Source organism: Dreissena polymorpha, chromosome 1, assembly GCF_020536995.1.
Source record: "Dreissena polymorpha isolate Duluth1 chromosome 1, UMN_Dpol_1.0, whole genome shotgun sequence".
Classification (NCBI taxonomy): Eukaryota; Metazoa; Mollusca; class Bivalvia; order Myida; family Dreissenidae; genus Dreissena; species Dreissena polymorpha.
In genome coordinates, this window is record NC_068355.1 from 127,552,168 (window position 1) to 127,570,024 (window position 17,857).

General features: G+C 36.7%; 1 protein-coding gene and 1 long non-coding RNA gene across 3 annotated transcripts in view; both read right to left on the reverse strand.

Moving 5' to 3' along the window:
• Positions 1-2,365: 2,365 nt before the first annotated feature.
• LOC127849273 (zinc finger C3H1 domain-containing protein-like) overlaps positions 2,366-17,857 on the reverse strand; it is a 61,959-nt gene continuing 46,467 nt past the window's right edge. For both annotated transcript variants that reach the window (XM_052382003.1, XM_052381993.1), the window contains exons 24-34: positions 17,433-17,597; positions 16,134-16,318; positions 15,538-15,736; positions 14,785-14,876; positions 13,103-13,213; positions 12,081-12,185; positions 11,004-11,270; positions 6,601-6,702; positions 6,153-6,192; positions 4,514-4,576; positions 2,366-3,635 (exon numbers count right to left, since the gene is read on the reverse strand). In XM_052382003.1, the coding sequence (XP_052237963.1) occupies positions 3,498-3,635; positions 4,514-4,576; positions 6,153-6,192; positions 6,601-6,702; positions 11,004-11,270; positions 12,081-12,185; positions 13,103-13,213; positions 14,785-14,876; positions 15,538-15,736; positions 16,134-16,318; positions 17,433-17,597 (1,467 nt within the window). In that variant the 3' untranslated portion in view covers positions 2,366-3,497. The remainder of the gene's footprint in view (positions 3,636-4,513; positions 4,577-6,152; positions 6,193-6,600; positions 6,703-11,003; positions 11,271-12,080; positions 12,186-13,102; positions 13,214-14,784; positions 14,877-15,537; positions 15,737-16,133; positions 16,319-17,432; positions 17,598-17,857) is intronic.
• On the reverse strand, positions 7,626-10,980 carry LOC127849291 (uncharacterized). Its single transcript, XR_008034848.1, has 3 exons — positions 10,690-10,980; positions 10,322-10,643; positions 7,626-10,275 (listed from the first exon to the last, which is right to left on the reverse strand). It is a non-coding gene; the product is annotated as an uncharacterized LOC127849291 (long non-coding RNA).

Below are 17,857 nucleotides of genomic sequence, written 5' to 3' on the forward strand. Positions count from 1 at the left end.
GATCATTTAACGGGCGTTTTATGTATTTTGAATACATACATGTTTATACATGAATAAGTAAGTCTTTATTTGCACACATGACATATTGCTATGTACATGCCTTTGGCGTTTTTCAAAACAAGTGGAATTAAATTCCGAAGTATATAAACAATTGATGAAACACTAAAAGGTGTTCAGTAACCAGTGTGCTCGATATTCAGCTGCCTGTTATAGATCTTTTTTACGTGGGTTTATCAAAGAGACGTGTCCACAGATTCTCGCATACATTAAAACGTCATCAAATTAATGTACTTACACAACTGAAATATTTTGAGACGTTTTAAATAAGTATTATAACAAGAAAAATATCAAATACAAAATGTGTGCCCTGGGGTTCGAACCCGGAACATCTAGAAGTAAAAGGTTATACTCTACCTATGCGTGAAGAAGGCTAATAAACTCAAAACGGCAGTTAAACCGTTATGTCGGTACTGCATGTATTTGCTAAATTATCAAGGAGAATCGTCACAAACGCTTCATTATTCTTCCGATTTAAATCATCAACAAAAATATAGTTTGACACTTGTCTTGGTAAGTTTTCTTGTATTGGTCCTTTTTTACTATAACGCATAATTTATTTTTGAATCTGACGTTGCTTTTGCACATTGCCATTCTGTCAAACTGTGGACAAGATAATTTAATGTTTTGCTTGCTGCAAAATTAACTCCCAACGGCTATGGTCGAAGACTCAGTTCAAACCCATCCACGAGCAGATAATGTTTTAAATATTTAGTGACGTTAATAAATAATTGAAACGATGCATATGCGTTAAGCCGTATACAAAGAAACAAATTTGCACACGGAAAGGACGATGGGGAATTAGAATTGATCAGCGTCGAAAGTGAAATGTACAACATTTTTGTTCTGGAAACAGCAACGCACAGCCGCAATATATTGGAGCCTCGCTCTGTGAAAACAAGACTTAAAGCATGTGCGCAAAGTATTGTCCCTAATTAGACAACGCAGTCCGCACAGGCTTATCAGGGACGACACAGTCTGCATACACTGAATATTCGCCAAGAAGAGACTTCCTTTAAACGGAAAATACGACAAAAGCGAACTATGTCGTCCCTTATTAGCATGTGGGGACAGTATTGGCTCATGTGTTCATATTCTTAAATACCGGATGATTAAGAATTATTTTTGCCCGATCAATTTTATTTGCAACGAAAACGGTTACTGATATTTGAAATTGTAAAATGAATCAACCTTCATACAGTGAAATCGTCAGTGAATTCAATGCGCGATTTACGGGTTAAAAGAATTGTACCAGATCAAAATAGTTTCATCAGAGGTGACTTTGGTTGCTGCATACTCGCATGTTGTACTAGTGCTCAAAAATACCCCTCATATTATAGGTGTCATATCTCGTTTCATTAACTGGACGTGTAACTATAAATAAAACATACTAGTAATACAAATGAGCCACGCTCTAGGAAAATGGGGCTTAATGCATGTGCGTAGTGTCATCCCTAATTAGCCAGTGCAGTGCGACCAGGCTCAACAGGGACGATACATTATACACAGACTGGATAATCGTGTATAAGAGACTTGATTCAAATGAACTATTAAACAAGAGAAACACAATGCCCCCTATTGCGCCGCTTTGAAGCCAAATATTTGACCTTGAAGGATGACCATGACCTTTCACCACTCAAAATGTGCAGCTCCATGAGATACACATATCAATTTATGACCAAGGTCAAAGTTTAGTGACAGACACACACATTCAATGACAGACAGGCCAAAAACAATATACCCCCGATCATTCGTTCCGGGGGCATAAACAGCGGATATTGTTGTCCTTGATTAGCCTGTTCGTTATGCACGGGCTTATCTGGAGCGACACGACGCACATGCACCACGCCCCGTTTTCCTAAAGCGGGTCTCAAATTCAATGTAAAACATCTAATCCCACAGCTTCGGCGTCCGCATATAGATTTAATGTTCTGACAAAAATATTAATCGCTTGTTCTTATCATAGAACAGTGCCCCCGCCTTATCAATCTTTGTACAACAACTTTAAGTTATAAAAAAATTTTGTAGCCTTGATAATTTCCAAAAAAAATTAAGCTTTATGTTTTCCTAACATCAAGAGCCCGAAAAAGATATTTAGCCGATGATTACCATAATTGTAATGGAGTATTCATAGATGATGATGACAAATTGTCATACTTCTTCCAAAAATGTATCGTAATCTAAATTTGCCATAAAATCTCTGACAGGTCCCCACGGGTTCGCAGGTGTCTTAAAAGCCCTTGGTTTTTCATTGTACAAAAAAAGCCAGGTAACCATAACCTACAAACCATAACAGACACATACTCTCTCACATTTACCATTTATTTTATAAATAATAACAGATAATTATACATGGAGTAAATTCTTGAAGGAAAGTCAGTAACAATGTCACATCAAAGTATTAACGCATTATCATACAGCATATGTTAAACTTAATAACACAATAATTTACAGTGAACTGGCAAACTTCCTTAGAAATGTTGCTTTTAATTTGAGAATTTGTTTGGATGTTAAATAAATATAAAATGCATGACCATATATGATATCTATTTCATCATATTATAAATAAATCAGCATTTTTTTGAAAATATTTATTTTACTTTAATGTAAATACATGTTGTATTCACAAAACAATTAAGCAAAAATATGATAAATTTGATTGTTACTAATACTAATATTTAGAAATAAAATGATAAATACATGACCAAATTCAAAACATAATGAAAATAAGGAAATACAAATGAAGTTAAAAAATGATTTGTGCTCAATGTGAACTAAACAGCATGGAAATAAAGCACCGATGTCTCGATCATTATATTGTTATGTGCAATTAAAATCATTGTTTCCCCGAACCAGCATGGGTTAGAACTTTTGATAGTGTGTAGAATTCCAGTGTTTTCTAGCTCGCCACTTTCCCCAACTTTCAGCACCATGGGGTTGAACTGTGGTCATGTTCAAACTTGGCCACACCAGCTGTCAACTTCTTTTGCAGTTTATAGTAACAATCAAGAATGTACAAGCAACAACACTGACAAAAAAAGGAAAGATAACTCAGTGTGATTATTGCACTGTTAACAACTGAGTTACCTTAAATACTTACCACAAAAACCTAATGGTGATCTCTATCACCTGCTGGGATTGTATGAACTTTTCAGCCATCTTAGGACAATTTCAGTCCCAGTCATATCAAGTTTTTAGCTTGAATAATTGTGTGTATTATTAAAATCTGTTTGAGCTACCTTCCAAAATTAATTTATACTTGTTATTTTTAAAATCATGATATCCTGTGAACTATAAGTTAGTCAAAATTTTGAAAAAGGTAAAAAAAAGTCTGTTTTACCCTTGATTAAGGCAATCACCATTGTGGATACTTTTCCACATAATGCAAGTTAAAAGAATAAATTACAAGACCCTTCAATCTCAAAGCTCATTCTTAATAATCAAGTGCCAGTGGCAGATGAATCCTTAATCAAGGCCAGCAACTCTCCAACATTCAACCCAAGAAGGCTACAGTGAGAGAGAATGCTTTGAATGGTCTCCCTTGCGGATGGGCCCAACGCCAGCTGGTTTAGCAGGAACTGAATAAGAGAAAACAGGGCACCGTCGTATGTGCATCATTGTACACTACACTAAGCTATAAATGTGCTCATAGCGCACTGCTGCACTGCTTAATGCTACTGAAGACAAAAATGAGTGTTACGTGACCGACAAAAACTGTCACAATATAGTAATTGAAAGCGGCGTCTCTGATTAGCCTGTTTTGACGACACAGGCTAATCTGGGACAATACTTTATGCAGATGCATAAAAACCCACAGCTTTAAAGGGCTATGCACAATTTTGAAGTGGGTGCACTCTTCTGTGACACAAAACTTATGTCGGTCAAATACATATTCTTTAATTTATCAACTTACTTTTTCATTAATCTATGAAACAATATGTATTTGAAATAATAAATAAAATTAAATACGTAATAACATAGCACAATCATTAACCAGATTTCCTGTTAGAAGAAACAATCTTGGAACAAAAAATTCCATAAAAAAGTTAAGTGTTGTCCCTGATTAGCCTGTGCAGACTGCACAGGCTAATATAGGATGACAATTTAATTAGTTTAAACCTATTTATTTTAGCTCGATTGCGTCGAAAGCCTTAGGCTTATATAAACGCTCTCGAGTCCGTTTCCTGGGCCTAGAACCAGTACTTGGTGTCTTTGGGGGAAATCTAAAGAACGCTCCCACGGTGGGGATCGAACCCGTGACCGGGACAATTTAATTAAGCCCAGTTCTGCACAATAGATCAACTCACTTTTTATTTATCTATAAATTATGTATGTGAAACAAATTAGCAAGTTAAATACCTAATGCACTACCATAAAGCATTGCAAAATCAAATACGTTCCAAATTGCATGCAACACAAAAGACTTTAAAACATAATAGAAAGAAGTCCAGTTTACATGTTTCCATAATTCAAGATCAAATGGGTTGGCCTGCACAGCTCTCCGGAATAACTTCATCACCTACAATGCAGAGTGAGCACATATATTTTATTTGAGTAAAAATAAATTTTATATAAATTTAATGATCCAGAATAAACACAACAAGATATGTGTTTGTCAGAAACACTATGTCCCCTTCTGCATCGCTTTGAAGGATATTTGACCTTTGACCTTGAAGGATGACCTTGACTTTTCACCACTCAAAAGGTGCAGCTCCATGAGATACACATGCATGCCAAATATCAAGCTGCTACCTTCAATATTGCAAAAGTTATGACAAATGTTAAAGTTTGACTCAAACAAACAAACACACAAACCCACAGACAGGGCAAAAACAATATGTCCCCCACTATAGTGGTGGGGTACATGAACAGGTGACCAGAGCTCCAGATAATTTTTTCAGCCAAGGGGTATTTCACGCATGAAATTTTTAATTGAGGCTAAAAATCAAAATGCGATAATTTTAAGGAGTATTTATGTTCAAAGGATCATAACTGTTCAAAGGAACATCGGTGGTGCGGTGGTCGAGCGGTAACACTCTGGTCTACAATTCCAGAGGTCCCCGGTTCAAATCCCGGTCGGGGCACTGGACATTTCAGAAATGCTTCAAGTGTTTCCCACCCAACTAGAGATGTACTGGTATGCAACCCAGGTAATTCTCACGTGTATCGGTGCTATAAACTGAGCACGTAAAAGAACCAAGGTATCTATTCGCAAAGAGCTAGGGTATCGCACCCGGATTCCTTGTATCCCAATACTGTCTCTTCTGCTTGCTGTCTCTTCAGCAAAACCAAAGGACCCCATTGGAAATAAGTGCTTGCACTTTCATGGGTTATCCTTGACCGCAAGGTCAAAATAAATACATACATACAATACAACTAATAATAAATTGTACATGTTATGTTAACTCGCTATAACAAGCATTCTTGTACACAAGAAAGCAAGCACTTTTGTTTTATTTAACAGTTTTTCTGAATGTTTTTGCTCTTGGCTTATAAGCAGCCATTAATTGTATTATATGTGTATTTTTGGGCCATTTATAAAGTGCTTGGAGGTAAAAGGTTTTCAAAAGTGCCACACAAGAGATGAACTGTTATATGCTTGAAGTAGGGCGATTCGGGTTTTATCTAATGTGTTGTCAAGTGTTTTCACCATAAGCGTATATCGATTATCAACAATGCAGCGAGGAGCCTGTTGTGTCAAAATCGGCCTTTATCGTGGGCCAACATGAAATGTTACCGTTCTGACTGAGGAGTAAATTAGGCTTGGAACCACATTCTATAAATAGATGGTGATGTCACTACGTTTTTACCGGTGTGGACATAATGACGGAAACCAGTCATGTTTACATGAATTTATATGCATGTATAAACGGCTAATACGCATTGAAATAGCAGGCGATGCGTAATCCGAATTTAGTCAGGAGTTTTTTTACTCAACAAAATTTTAAGTCATGCGTATTTTCTTTTTTGTCATGCGTATTTTACGCAAATACGCATCTTATCTGGCCCTCAGCAGGTGACTATCTTTTTTATGCGATACAAAGTGATGCAAGTACATAAATAAAATGTGGCGATTGGGGCTTTAATATACAGACCTGAAACTGGGACCTCTGCTTCACTGCCAAGGCTGTCACTCTGAAACAGCAGTGCCACAAAAACACGCTTAGCAAATAATGAATATTACAGAATGTTGAATAACAACCAAACGCCAGTTGTGCTCACTATTAATGGCACAAAAATTTAACTGCGTTGCGAAACAACCCTTTAGGCACATGAATTAAACCCTATTTTCCTAAAGAATGGCTCCATTCCTTTTTGGATAATTATTTTGTTGACACACTATGTGGACTAAATATCACACAGTTACATTCCACAGGCTTTAACTACCAACAAAAACAGTATACTACTTGCTTTAAATTTTTTTTACGTTCAAATCCTTTTTTTTCAACACCTTTGACATTTCAACTTAACTTACGCCACTTTCATAAACAGCCCATATTGGGCATATCACTGAAAGTGGGCAAAAACAAAAATGCATATTACAGTTTCCAAATGTGTCTGTTGTTCGTTCCGTCCAATATTAGCGGATAGCAGAGACTGAGTGCACGCTGGTCATCGCCTTGCTTCAAATACTCTTCACATAATCTGGAATAAATATCAGAAAGGCACAAAAGTCGACACTGAATAACAAAATCAGAGCTTTCTTGACTATAAAGATAATAATAACTTGGGCTGCAACAGAATAATTGATTAACCGTTATACCTACTGAAACAATTACTTAACCGCTTACCTATTTTATAAAGCTCTATCTGAAACTTTAATCATTCTTGTTTCATGGGAAAAAGTTACAATTTAAATTTTTGTGCACGACATATGGCCAACTTAGGCTGGTGCCTACTAAAAACAACACTGCATACCAAGAAGGTTATAAATAACACAATAGCAAAGCAATAAACAAGTACCATTGTGGTTACAAACAGGGGGACTAAGTGTAGTCATTGGAAGCTATTGTTTTTTTACTGTCAAAAATGTAACTTGTGAAATGTGGAAAGTGTGCAATGTGGGCAGTGGGGGCTATTGGCGTAGACATAATTGGCACATTTAAAAGTTGAGAGTTTGGTCAGCTTATTTTTTGTTTACAAATATCCAAGATTAATTGCTCTAAAAAAAAACTCTTTAAAGAGAAATATTTATTGTATCAAGATTATCATTCGTTGTTGAAACATAGGCTTGTTAATGTTGTATTTGCTTGATTAGAATTTAACAAGGGACAAAATTGTCACAAAACCAGGTTTTCATTGTGAAAAAAAAATCTGATAAAGGGAGAAAACTCAAACTGAAATTTTGAAATGAACAAACAAAATTAACCCCCTTTGTAAGTTTGTTTAAAAAAAAAATCTATTTTTAGTCGTGGCGACCTTGACATTGGAGATATTGACGTGATTCTTTCGTGCGACACACTGTCCCATGATGGTGAACAAATGTGCCAAATGATTTTAAAATCTCAAAATGAATGACATAGTTATGGCCAGGACAAGCTCATTTATGGCCATTTTTGACCTCTGAACTCAAAGTGTGACCTTGACCTTGGAGATATCGACGTAATTATTTCGCGCGACACACCGTCCAATGATGGTGAACAAATGTGCCAAATGATTTTAAAATCTGACAATGAACGACATAATTATGGCCCGGACAAGCTTGTTCCGCCCGCCCGCCAGCCAGCCCGCCCGCCTTCGCCAATCTAATAACCAGTTTTTTCCTTCGGAAAACCTGGTTAATAATATAATTAGTAATTTGACTAATTTCCGTCATCAACGATGCCACCAAAACTGTCCAAGGAAAGTTTGAATTAAGGAAGCAAATTATTTATCTCATTTGATTAAAAACAGCAATCAAACACTTATTTAAACAAGATGTGTGTGTGAAACACTATGTCCAACCCATATATTTGACCTTTGACCTTGAAGGATGACCTTGACCTTTCACCACTCAAAATGTGCAGCTCCATGAAATACACATGCATGCCAAATATCAAGTTTCTTTCTTCAATATTCAACAAGTTATGGCCAGTGCTAAAGTTTGATGCAAACAAACCAACAAACATACAGGGCAAAAACAATATGTTCCCCGGTATAGACTGGGGGACATACAAACTAGCAGTATTTGAGATAATAACACTTACTAACATCACTTTTAAATGAACATACTGATCATTTAAAATATTTCATTTTCATTTATTCATAGATCATGTGAATTTCAAACTTTAAAAAAATTAAAACCGAATCAACAAAGAAACACAACATTGTTATGAGCAATAAGATGCAAACGCAAACATAAGGAGGCCCCCCCCCCCCACACACACACAAAAAGATACGTGAAAATGTACGTAGTTTCTTTGTTTATTTGTTCTCAAAACTTCTTATCCCCATACTTTTACACAGGGTTAATAAAATATATAACACACATATACAATTATATTACAATTTATTGAATAAAACATTTTAATAAAGATACTGATATGTAGTATACTTAGAGATGTTTTGGGTTGTAATTGTTTTTTTGTAATCTGGTGCATCCTTAATAATAATATTGTATAACAACCAAGTCCCTGCATCAATCCAAATAAGAAATGGTCAGATAAACAAACATTATGAACAAGACTATTGCCAAGCAATAAAAGTCCCCTACCGGCTCCACCATTGTCAGAAATTCCACCATTGTCAGATTTTTTATTATTTGTTGCCATAGCAACCATAATTTTAGACGTAGGAACAAAATGAAATGACGTGCATAATGTCCATAATTCCATCTATCCATGTTCCAAGTTTTATGAAAAAATATTAAGAACTTTTAAAGTTATCGCAGGATAGAGAAAAACACCATTTTCAGCAGTATTTCTAGTCTATTTGTTGCCATAGCAACCATAATTTTAGACGTAGGAACAAAATGAAATGACGTGCATATTGTCCATAATTCCATCTATCCATGTTCCAAGTTTTATGAAAAAATATTAAGAACTTTTAAAGTTATCGCAGGATCCAGAAAACCACCATTTTCAGCATTATTTGTAGTCTATTTGTTGCCATAGCAACCATAATTTTTGACGTAGGAACAAAATGAAATGACGTGCATAATGTCCATATTGCCATCTATCCATGTTTCAAGTGTCATGAAAAAATATTAAGAACTTTTAAAGTTATCACAGGATCCAGAAAAAACACCATTTTCAGCAGTATTTCTAGTCTATTTGTTGCCATAGCAACCAGAAATTTTGACGTAGGAACAAAATGAAATGACGTGCATAATGTCCATATTGCCATCTATCCATGTTTCAAGTTTCGGGAAAAATATTCAGAACTTTTAAAGTTATCGCAGGATCCAGAAAAAACACCATTTTCAGCAGTATTTCTAGTATATTTGTTGCCATAGCAACCACAATTTTTGACGTAGGAACAAAATGAAATGACGTGCATAATGTCCGTATTGCCATCTATACATATTCCAAGTTACATGAAAAAATATTTAGAACTTTTAGAGTTATCGCAGGATCCAGAAAAAAACACCATTTTCAGCAGTATTTCTAGTCTATTTGTTGCCATAGCAACCACAATTTTTGACGTAGGAACAAAATGAAATGACATGCATAATTTCCATATTGCCATCTATCCATATTCCAAGTTTCATGAAAAAATATTAAGAACTATTAGAGTTATCGCAGGATCTAGAAAAAAACACCATTTTCAGCAGTATTTCTAGTCTATTTGTTGCCATAGCAACCACACTTTTTGACGTAGGAACAAAATGACGTGCATAATGCCCATATTGCCATCTATCCATATTCCAAGTTTCATGAAAAAATATTAAGAACTTTTAGAGTTATCGCAGGATCCAGAAAAGTGTGACAGACTGACGGATGGATACAAAACCAGTAGGGGACTAAAAAGCTATGCAATTTTAAATGAAATATCATACTCATGAACCATGAACCCTGCCATTTAAAATGCTCAGCTTTGAAAAATCTGTCAAACTTTACAATGACTGGCATGAAGCCTTCCATTATCTTAAGGTACAATATCAGAATTGGGGCTGTCTATCAAACCTGAAACATGAGCCACGCCCTGGAAAAAACAGGAATTAATGCATTTGCATAGTGTCGCCCCACACTAGCCTGTGCAGTTTGCAAAGGCTAATAAAGGACAATGTTCCAGATTGACCTGTGCATTCCACAAAGGCTAATAAAGGACAACGTTCCAGATTGACCTGTGCATTCCACAAAGACTAATAAAGGACAATGTTCCAGATTGACCTGTGCATTCCACAAAGACTAATAAAGGACAATGTTCCAGATTGACCTGTGCATTCCACAAAGACTAATAAAGGACAATGTTCCAGATTGACCTGTGCATTCCACAAAGACTAATAAAGGACAATGTTCCAGATTGACCTGTGCATTCCACAAAGACTAATAAAGGACAATGTTCCAGATTGACCTGTGCATTCCACAAAGACTAATAAAGGACAATGTTCCAGATTGACCTGTGCATTCCACAAAGACTAATAAAGGACAATGTTCCAGATTGACCTGAGCATTCCACAAAGACTAATAAAGGACAATGTTCCAGATTGACCTGTGCATTCCACAAAGACTAATAAAGGACAATGTTCCAGATTGACCTGAGCATTCCACAAAGACTAATAAAGGACAATGTTCCAGATTGACCTGTGCATTTCACAAAGACTAATTAAGGAGGACACTTTCCGCTTGGACTAGATTTTGTTTAGCAAAATTTTCATTTAAACGAATACTTCCATCAAAGCGGAAAGTATTGTCCGGACTGCACAGGCTAATCTTGGATGCCACATAACGCACATGCATAAAGCCCTGTTTAACAAAGTATATGCTCAAATGTTAACAATTAAAGCCAATCACACAACGACTTACCTGACAACCAGGTTCACGTTGCTAGGCATTAGATGACCCAGTCTCTCCATGGATATAACCTGCTCCTCTGGCAAAAGGCACTCCAGATACGGGTCCACAACGTTACCAAGGCAACTGTAGTTGAGCCAAGTGGTTCCAGGCCAGTACCCCAGAGGCTCTCTCACAGGGGTGGTGGTCAGGCAGCGGTGGAGGAGGTAATTCAGCCTGCGCTGATCCGTCACTTTTTGAGGGCTCTTGGCCAGTTGTCGATATTGGTATCCCAGGTAACTGAAGTAGTTTAATGTTTAATTTTCTTCCCGGGAATTAACTGCTTGTTGTCTAACCATGTCGTTTTTTCAATTTATAACAAGAAACCGTCGGAGACGGGTGATGCTCCCCAAAGTTTTTTTTTGTCACAATATTGCACAATATATTCTGATAAAAGGAAACGTCTTGAGGGCACAGTAGTTGGGGGGACAAGAATTTTTTTATAGAAAATTTCAAAGGGCGATACCTCTGTGAAAAATCATCCGACCAGAACCTGCTGATAATATGCACGTCTCCTCTTAGTAGTGAAGCTTCCCATAAAGTTTCATTGAATTCCGGTCATTAGTTGCTGAGAAATAGCCCGGACAAGAATTGCACTATATGTACAGTTAATGGATTATTTTTTTTAATTTCAAAGGACCATAACTCTGTGAAAAATCATCCGACCAGAACCCGCTGATTATATGCACATCTCCTCTTGGTAGTGAAGCCTCCCATAAAGTTTCATTGAATTCCGGTTATTAGTTGCTGAGAAATAGCCCGGACAAAAATTGTGCACACACGGACGAAGCGCTGACTATATGCTCCCCCAAAAATAAATTTTGGGGGAGCATAAAAATAAATGGTGGAATGAGGTTGTAGGGTTTGGATGATACAAATTTTAACATTTCTATACTCAAGAGCATTCTTACAACAATAGCATACATTTTCATACGTGTGATAATCTGTTCCATAAAAACCCATAACATTTCATTCCACCCTAAAATACAAGAGCAAGAAGTTAAAAATAAATGAGACTTACCTTAACGTCGGTACCATACCCTAACTTACCCTTTCCAGATCTTTGTAACATTCCTCAGTCCATTCACAGTACAGAGGGCAGTCTCATACATTTCAATTACATGGCCAATGTCCCCTCTTAGCTCCAACAGTAAACTGTGACAGAGTAAGTGTTAAATAATCTGAAACAGCCATCCTCAGTCCATTCATAGTACAGAGGGTCGTCTCATACATTACAACAACCCTGCCAATGTCCTTGCTTAAGCTCAAACAGAAAACTAAGACTGAGTTCATATTTAAAGAGACATGTGTCCATAGGACAAAAACGCCCCCCTTTCAGTTTTGTCTCAAAACTCCACTAATGTAATTTGCTTGTGACTTTTGACCTCACTGACCTGGACCTTTGAGGCAATCAGAATAAGAGGGACACACAACATTAAGTCTCCTCATGGTGGCCTGTTGTGAAAAGTTATGTAAAAATTTCATGATGAATGACAAATTTACCTACTGGATAAGCTGTTAAATAGCCAACTTTGACCTTTGATCTGCAAGTGTGACATTGACCTTAGAGGTTGGTAGACAGTTGTTATAGACATGCTGTCTCTTCATGATGGTCGTTAGTGGTAACTTATTTTAAAATAGCATGATTAATGATATACTTAAAGTCCAGATAAGCTGTTTTATGGCAAATTTGAACTTGCAACTATATGTCTGACATTGATCTTTGAGGAAGGGAGACTAGTATTACAAGTGGCACATTGTCTTATCACGGTTTGCATTTGTGCCAAGTAATATAATTCAACATTGCAATATTTCTAATAAAGATAACATATACAATCAAGGTTCATTGTTTCAACTTAGAAGACAAAATAAATCAATTATTTAGAAAACACTAACTGAGTTATGTGTCGATAAAAACATGTTTATAGTAACATTGGCAAAACAATACAGAACAATTCAAAAGAAACAAATTCTTGACTGGCAAAGAATGCGCAAAGCAATTGAAGAAAATGACAATGCCTATAAAGGAAATGAGATGAGGAAATGTCTCTGCAAAGACAAACACTGCTTACCAATAATTCAGCCACAAATTGGCCTTATGTTCGCTGATGAATTCTACAGTGATGCCAGGTTTGAGACTTGGTGGGGTGAAACCTAAAGGTACAGTCTGCCCCAACAAAACACTGCAAAGTGCAATTGGTATGTTATAAATGGCTTAAAGTGCTACACCTACTATAATTAAATTGTTAATCATTGAAATGAATTTTGTCCAGAAAAGAGCAACTCAGATATGAACCAGTTTTCGGAGAGCTCTTATAAACATCTTAAGTAAGCCTTTCTGTATTAAGAAGAATTTTAAGTTATGTTGAATGGTTTTCAAATCCATGTCGGGGTTTTTAAATTAAATAGTTATTTTTAAGCATAGAAATTCTCAAGCGAGGCTTATTTATTTATGCACATGGACTTTCAAATGAACAACAAGCAAATGTTTTGCATTTATATCCCCTGCCAAATAAACTTTGTTTATGGATCGGTGCAAATCCCATGATAAACAGTACCATCAATAAGTGTGAGGTAATAATTCAAAGTTAGTATTTAAGTGTAGGGTAATTGTTTTCATGAATTGCAATTCTCTTCATTGATATCTACACACCCATGAAGTTAAATATTGAAATCTTGTAGGGTATTTGAGATATAGCCTGGAAAAGTTATATCATGGAAAAACAACCAAGGCCAATAAAAAAGTGCAGGGTTACAGTTCTTGTGCATGGTACTTCTTCCCATTGATTTGTATACACCCATTTACTTTCACGTTAAAATGTTGTATCCTGTCTGAGATATAACCCTTAAAAAGTCCAACATACAACAAGAGCTGTCACCATAGGATAACTTATGCCCCCTATAAACGCTTGATAAAAGCATTTTTCGAAACCTAAACGCAGATTTTGAAACCTAAACGCGGACCCTAAGTTCAAGGTCAAGGTCACAGGGGTAAAATTTATTAAGCGTATGGAAAGGCCTTGTCCATATACACATGCATACCAAATATGAAGGTTATATCTCAAGGGACATAGAAGTTATGAGCATTTTTCTAAACCTAAACACAGATTTCGAAACCTTAACCCGGACCCTAAGTTCAAGGTCAAGGTCACAGGGGTAAAATTTTTTGTGCGTAAGGAAAGGCCTTGTCCATATACACATGCACACCAAATATGAAGGTTATATCTCAAGGGACATAGAAGTCATGAGCATTTTTCGAAACCTAAACGCAAAGTGTGACAGAAAGACGGACAGACAGACAGACGGACAGACAGACGGACAATCTGATCACTTTATGCCCCCTTTTCTTCAAAAGGGGGCATAAAAACAACAAAGGGCAATACATGTAACTCTTATTCAAGCAAGTGAAGGGTTATGGCTCTTAAGCACTGAACTTCTCCTCATCAATATCAATACACCCATGAAGTTTCATGTCAAAATCGTGCATGGTGTCTGAGATATAGCCCTGAAAAAAATCATCACACAAAAAAACTTACAAAGGGTAATAACTCATAATCAACAAAGTGAAGGGTTATGGTTCTTGTGCATGGCACTCCTCATTAATATTTTTAAACATATCAAGTTTTATGTTGATATCTTATTGATTTCTGAGAAAAAGCCCTTAAAAGTATTGTGACGGACAAAGTCAATTCTTTATCCATTCACATTTTGAGGGGGATAATAAAGATTGCTGAGCATTCAGGTTCGATGTTACCAGTAAAGAGCAAGTGGATCTGGTGCATGTCCTTCAACATCAAAGAACCCCTGAGGGCAGTTTTCCAAACAGCTCGCTGCTAGGTCTGGGGCCTGTTCAAATAAACAGATGTGTTTTAATGTTTAGTTATTATGTCTTTATATCTTGAATCATAATCACAAAATAATTCTTTAATCGTTTAAATTGTACAAATTATACAAGTTTAAAATGAATTCAAATTTTAATTTTGACAACAATAGATATTATCATAAGTGTCAACTATATGTAAACTAATGTAGGTTTGTCTCTCAAAGTAATTGCATTTTGATATAATGTTTAACGTCTTATCAAGTTACTAAAGAACAAAAAAAACTGAGGTTAAGCAAAAGCCATTAAATCACTTATATAATCTTTTTACATCAGCTCTTTGAATAGCAGTGGCAATAAGGGAAAGATGTCTATATTTATAGTGAACCTTTTTTATTCCGAAAGACCCTTAGCCTGGCACCAGGAAAGGAAAATACCAGATCCCCATACCTGGTTTACTCGCAGGCTATTCGATTTTATGACATATGCTGCTTAGCGGTTGCAAATGAAGAATTTAAAACTTGAATCTAGTAAGGAAGGTCTTTAATTTTATTTGCATTTTCTTAGGGACTACAAACATGTAAAATTGTGTATCAGAGTTGTTAAAATACTTGGTTAATGCCTACCTCTGTAATGGCAGACATTGCTGCATAGTGGAACACCTTCGCAGACACGGGGTTCACCTACCTCTCTAATGGCAGACATTGCTGCATAGTGGAACACCTTGGCAGACACGGGGTTCACCTCCATGGCATCCCTGAACACCTGCCGGACCGCCTCGCCCTCCCCATTTGTTGCGTACAGGTCGGCCACTGTGAGCCACACATCCACCAAGGATTGGTCCTGCTGTAGAAGGTCGCGACACACCGCCAGCATCTCCTCCAGCCTACGGGAAAACAGGCTCACATGGTATTTAGTGTTGTTCCAGGTAAGCCTTTGTAATCAGACTAATAAGGGACAACACTTTCCACTTTCGTGGTATTTTTCATATAAAGCCTCTTCTTCTCAATATTTAGACAGAATGTGTCATTCTTTTTGCATTCATAATTAGTGTTGTTCCAGGTAAGCCTTTGTAATCAGGCTCATCAAGGATGACACTTTCCACTTTCGAGGTATTTTTCAAATAAAGTCTCTTCTTTAAAAAAAATCAAGTTTAGACAGAAAGTGTCATTCAAGTCAAGCTTGTGCAGACTGCACAGGCTCATATGGAACAACACTTAATGAACATGCATTAAGCCCCGTTTTTACAAAAACGTAGCTCCATAATTGACTTGCAAACTCACTTGTTCTGTGTTTGCAGAAGCAGGAGCATGTTCTTATACAGCAGCAGACCCTCCTTCAGAGCAGACGGGTTTTTGGCTTGTTGCTTAGAAACACAGACACTGGCAGCTTCCTGTAGCAACGCCATCTGTTGGCTTGCGGACATATCAGCTACAGGGGAACTTGACCAGGGAAGGATGAGGTTCTCCTGAATAACGATTTTTTGTAAATTTTACTGGTCAGCATTATCAGAAGAAAGGCTAATGTTATCTATTAAGGTTATCTATGTCTGAGAATTACCAGTATAACAGTTGATAAAACCTTATTTTCACACAAAGCAAACAAAATATGCAGCACATTGCGAATCACATTGCAAAATAACAAATTCAAATTGTAATGGGCATCATTATGGGTGACAAGGTAAAGGTTATCTCTGACTGGTAACTACTATTATAGCTCTTTCAAAGAAAACCTAGCACATGACACAACAGCTCCACACTTGCATGATTATTTTATAACTTCCAGAAAAACAAAGAAGTTGCATAATGTACACAGGCACACATATATTTCCTGAATGGACCATGTGACCACTAAATCAAGCTGACCACAAGCTTGCTACACAACAAACATAATGAAGACTTGCTCTTGTTGCTGATGCACATGTCTAATTAATGTAATGTAAAAATCGTAATTATTTCAATTACTTCTCAAGACATATAATGTTGCCAAAAATGACATTCTGCTTTATGGCATATCAATCTCTATAAATGTATATGAGCAAACAACGAGTGTATGGTTACACATTGCTCAAGCTTGGCCTACATGGAAGGGCGCCCATCCTGCGTTTCCGAAGCCTGCCCTGCCCTTCCGAGGCCCCGCCCTGCCTTTTTATTTATGACATATGACAATTTTATAAATATCTCTTATCACTTTGTAATTAATTTGTTCCTCATTGTTGACATTTTATTTGAATGGTTTAATGATAAAGGGAAAAATATATTCGAACAATTATTAATAACATATAAATTAATATGCAACAGGAAGCATTCCAGATACAGCCGCGTGCTTCAAATTGCCCTTTTGATAAAATACTGCCCGTCAAAAACAAATTTTCTATAATAAAATTCATTTTAATTATTAAATACTTACCTGCTATCTTTTAGCTACACTTTTTCAAGGTGGGTTATCTCATCCAGCTAACCCACCTTGAAAAGGTATAGCTAGGGATAGCAGGCAATGTATTATGACATTAAAGAGCCCTTTTAACAAAATAGCCCCCCCTGCCCGTTTCAAATCCTAGCTGGAACTGAAACTGCACAAACCTTGTTCACAATCTTCCCAGACATACAGTCCTGCGGGTCCCAAAGGGCTTCAGGCAACTGGTGCCATGACAACAGGTGAATGTGGGACAGCCAGAGAATGCATCTGTCCTGGATTGTCAGACTCAGCTGACACGACAGTTTGCCTTCACTCTTCACAAAGTAGCCCTGAAATGATGATGTGAAAAAGATTAGGGAAAAATGGGCTTAATGCATTTGCGTAAAGTGTCATCATTAATTAGCCTGTACAGTCAGCACAGAAATCTCTGGGACCACACTTTTCCACCTAAACTTAATCTTCGTTCAGAAGACTTTCTTTGAAGAAAAAATACTATGACAGCTGATAGTTAAGTCCCTGATCAACCTTTCCCATCTGCACAGGCCAATCTGAAATAATACTTTTCACAATAGTATTAAGCCCAATTTTG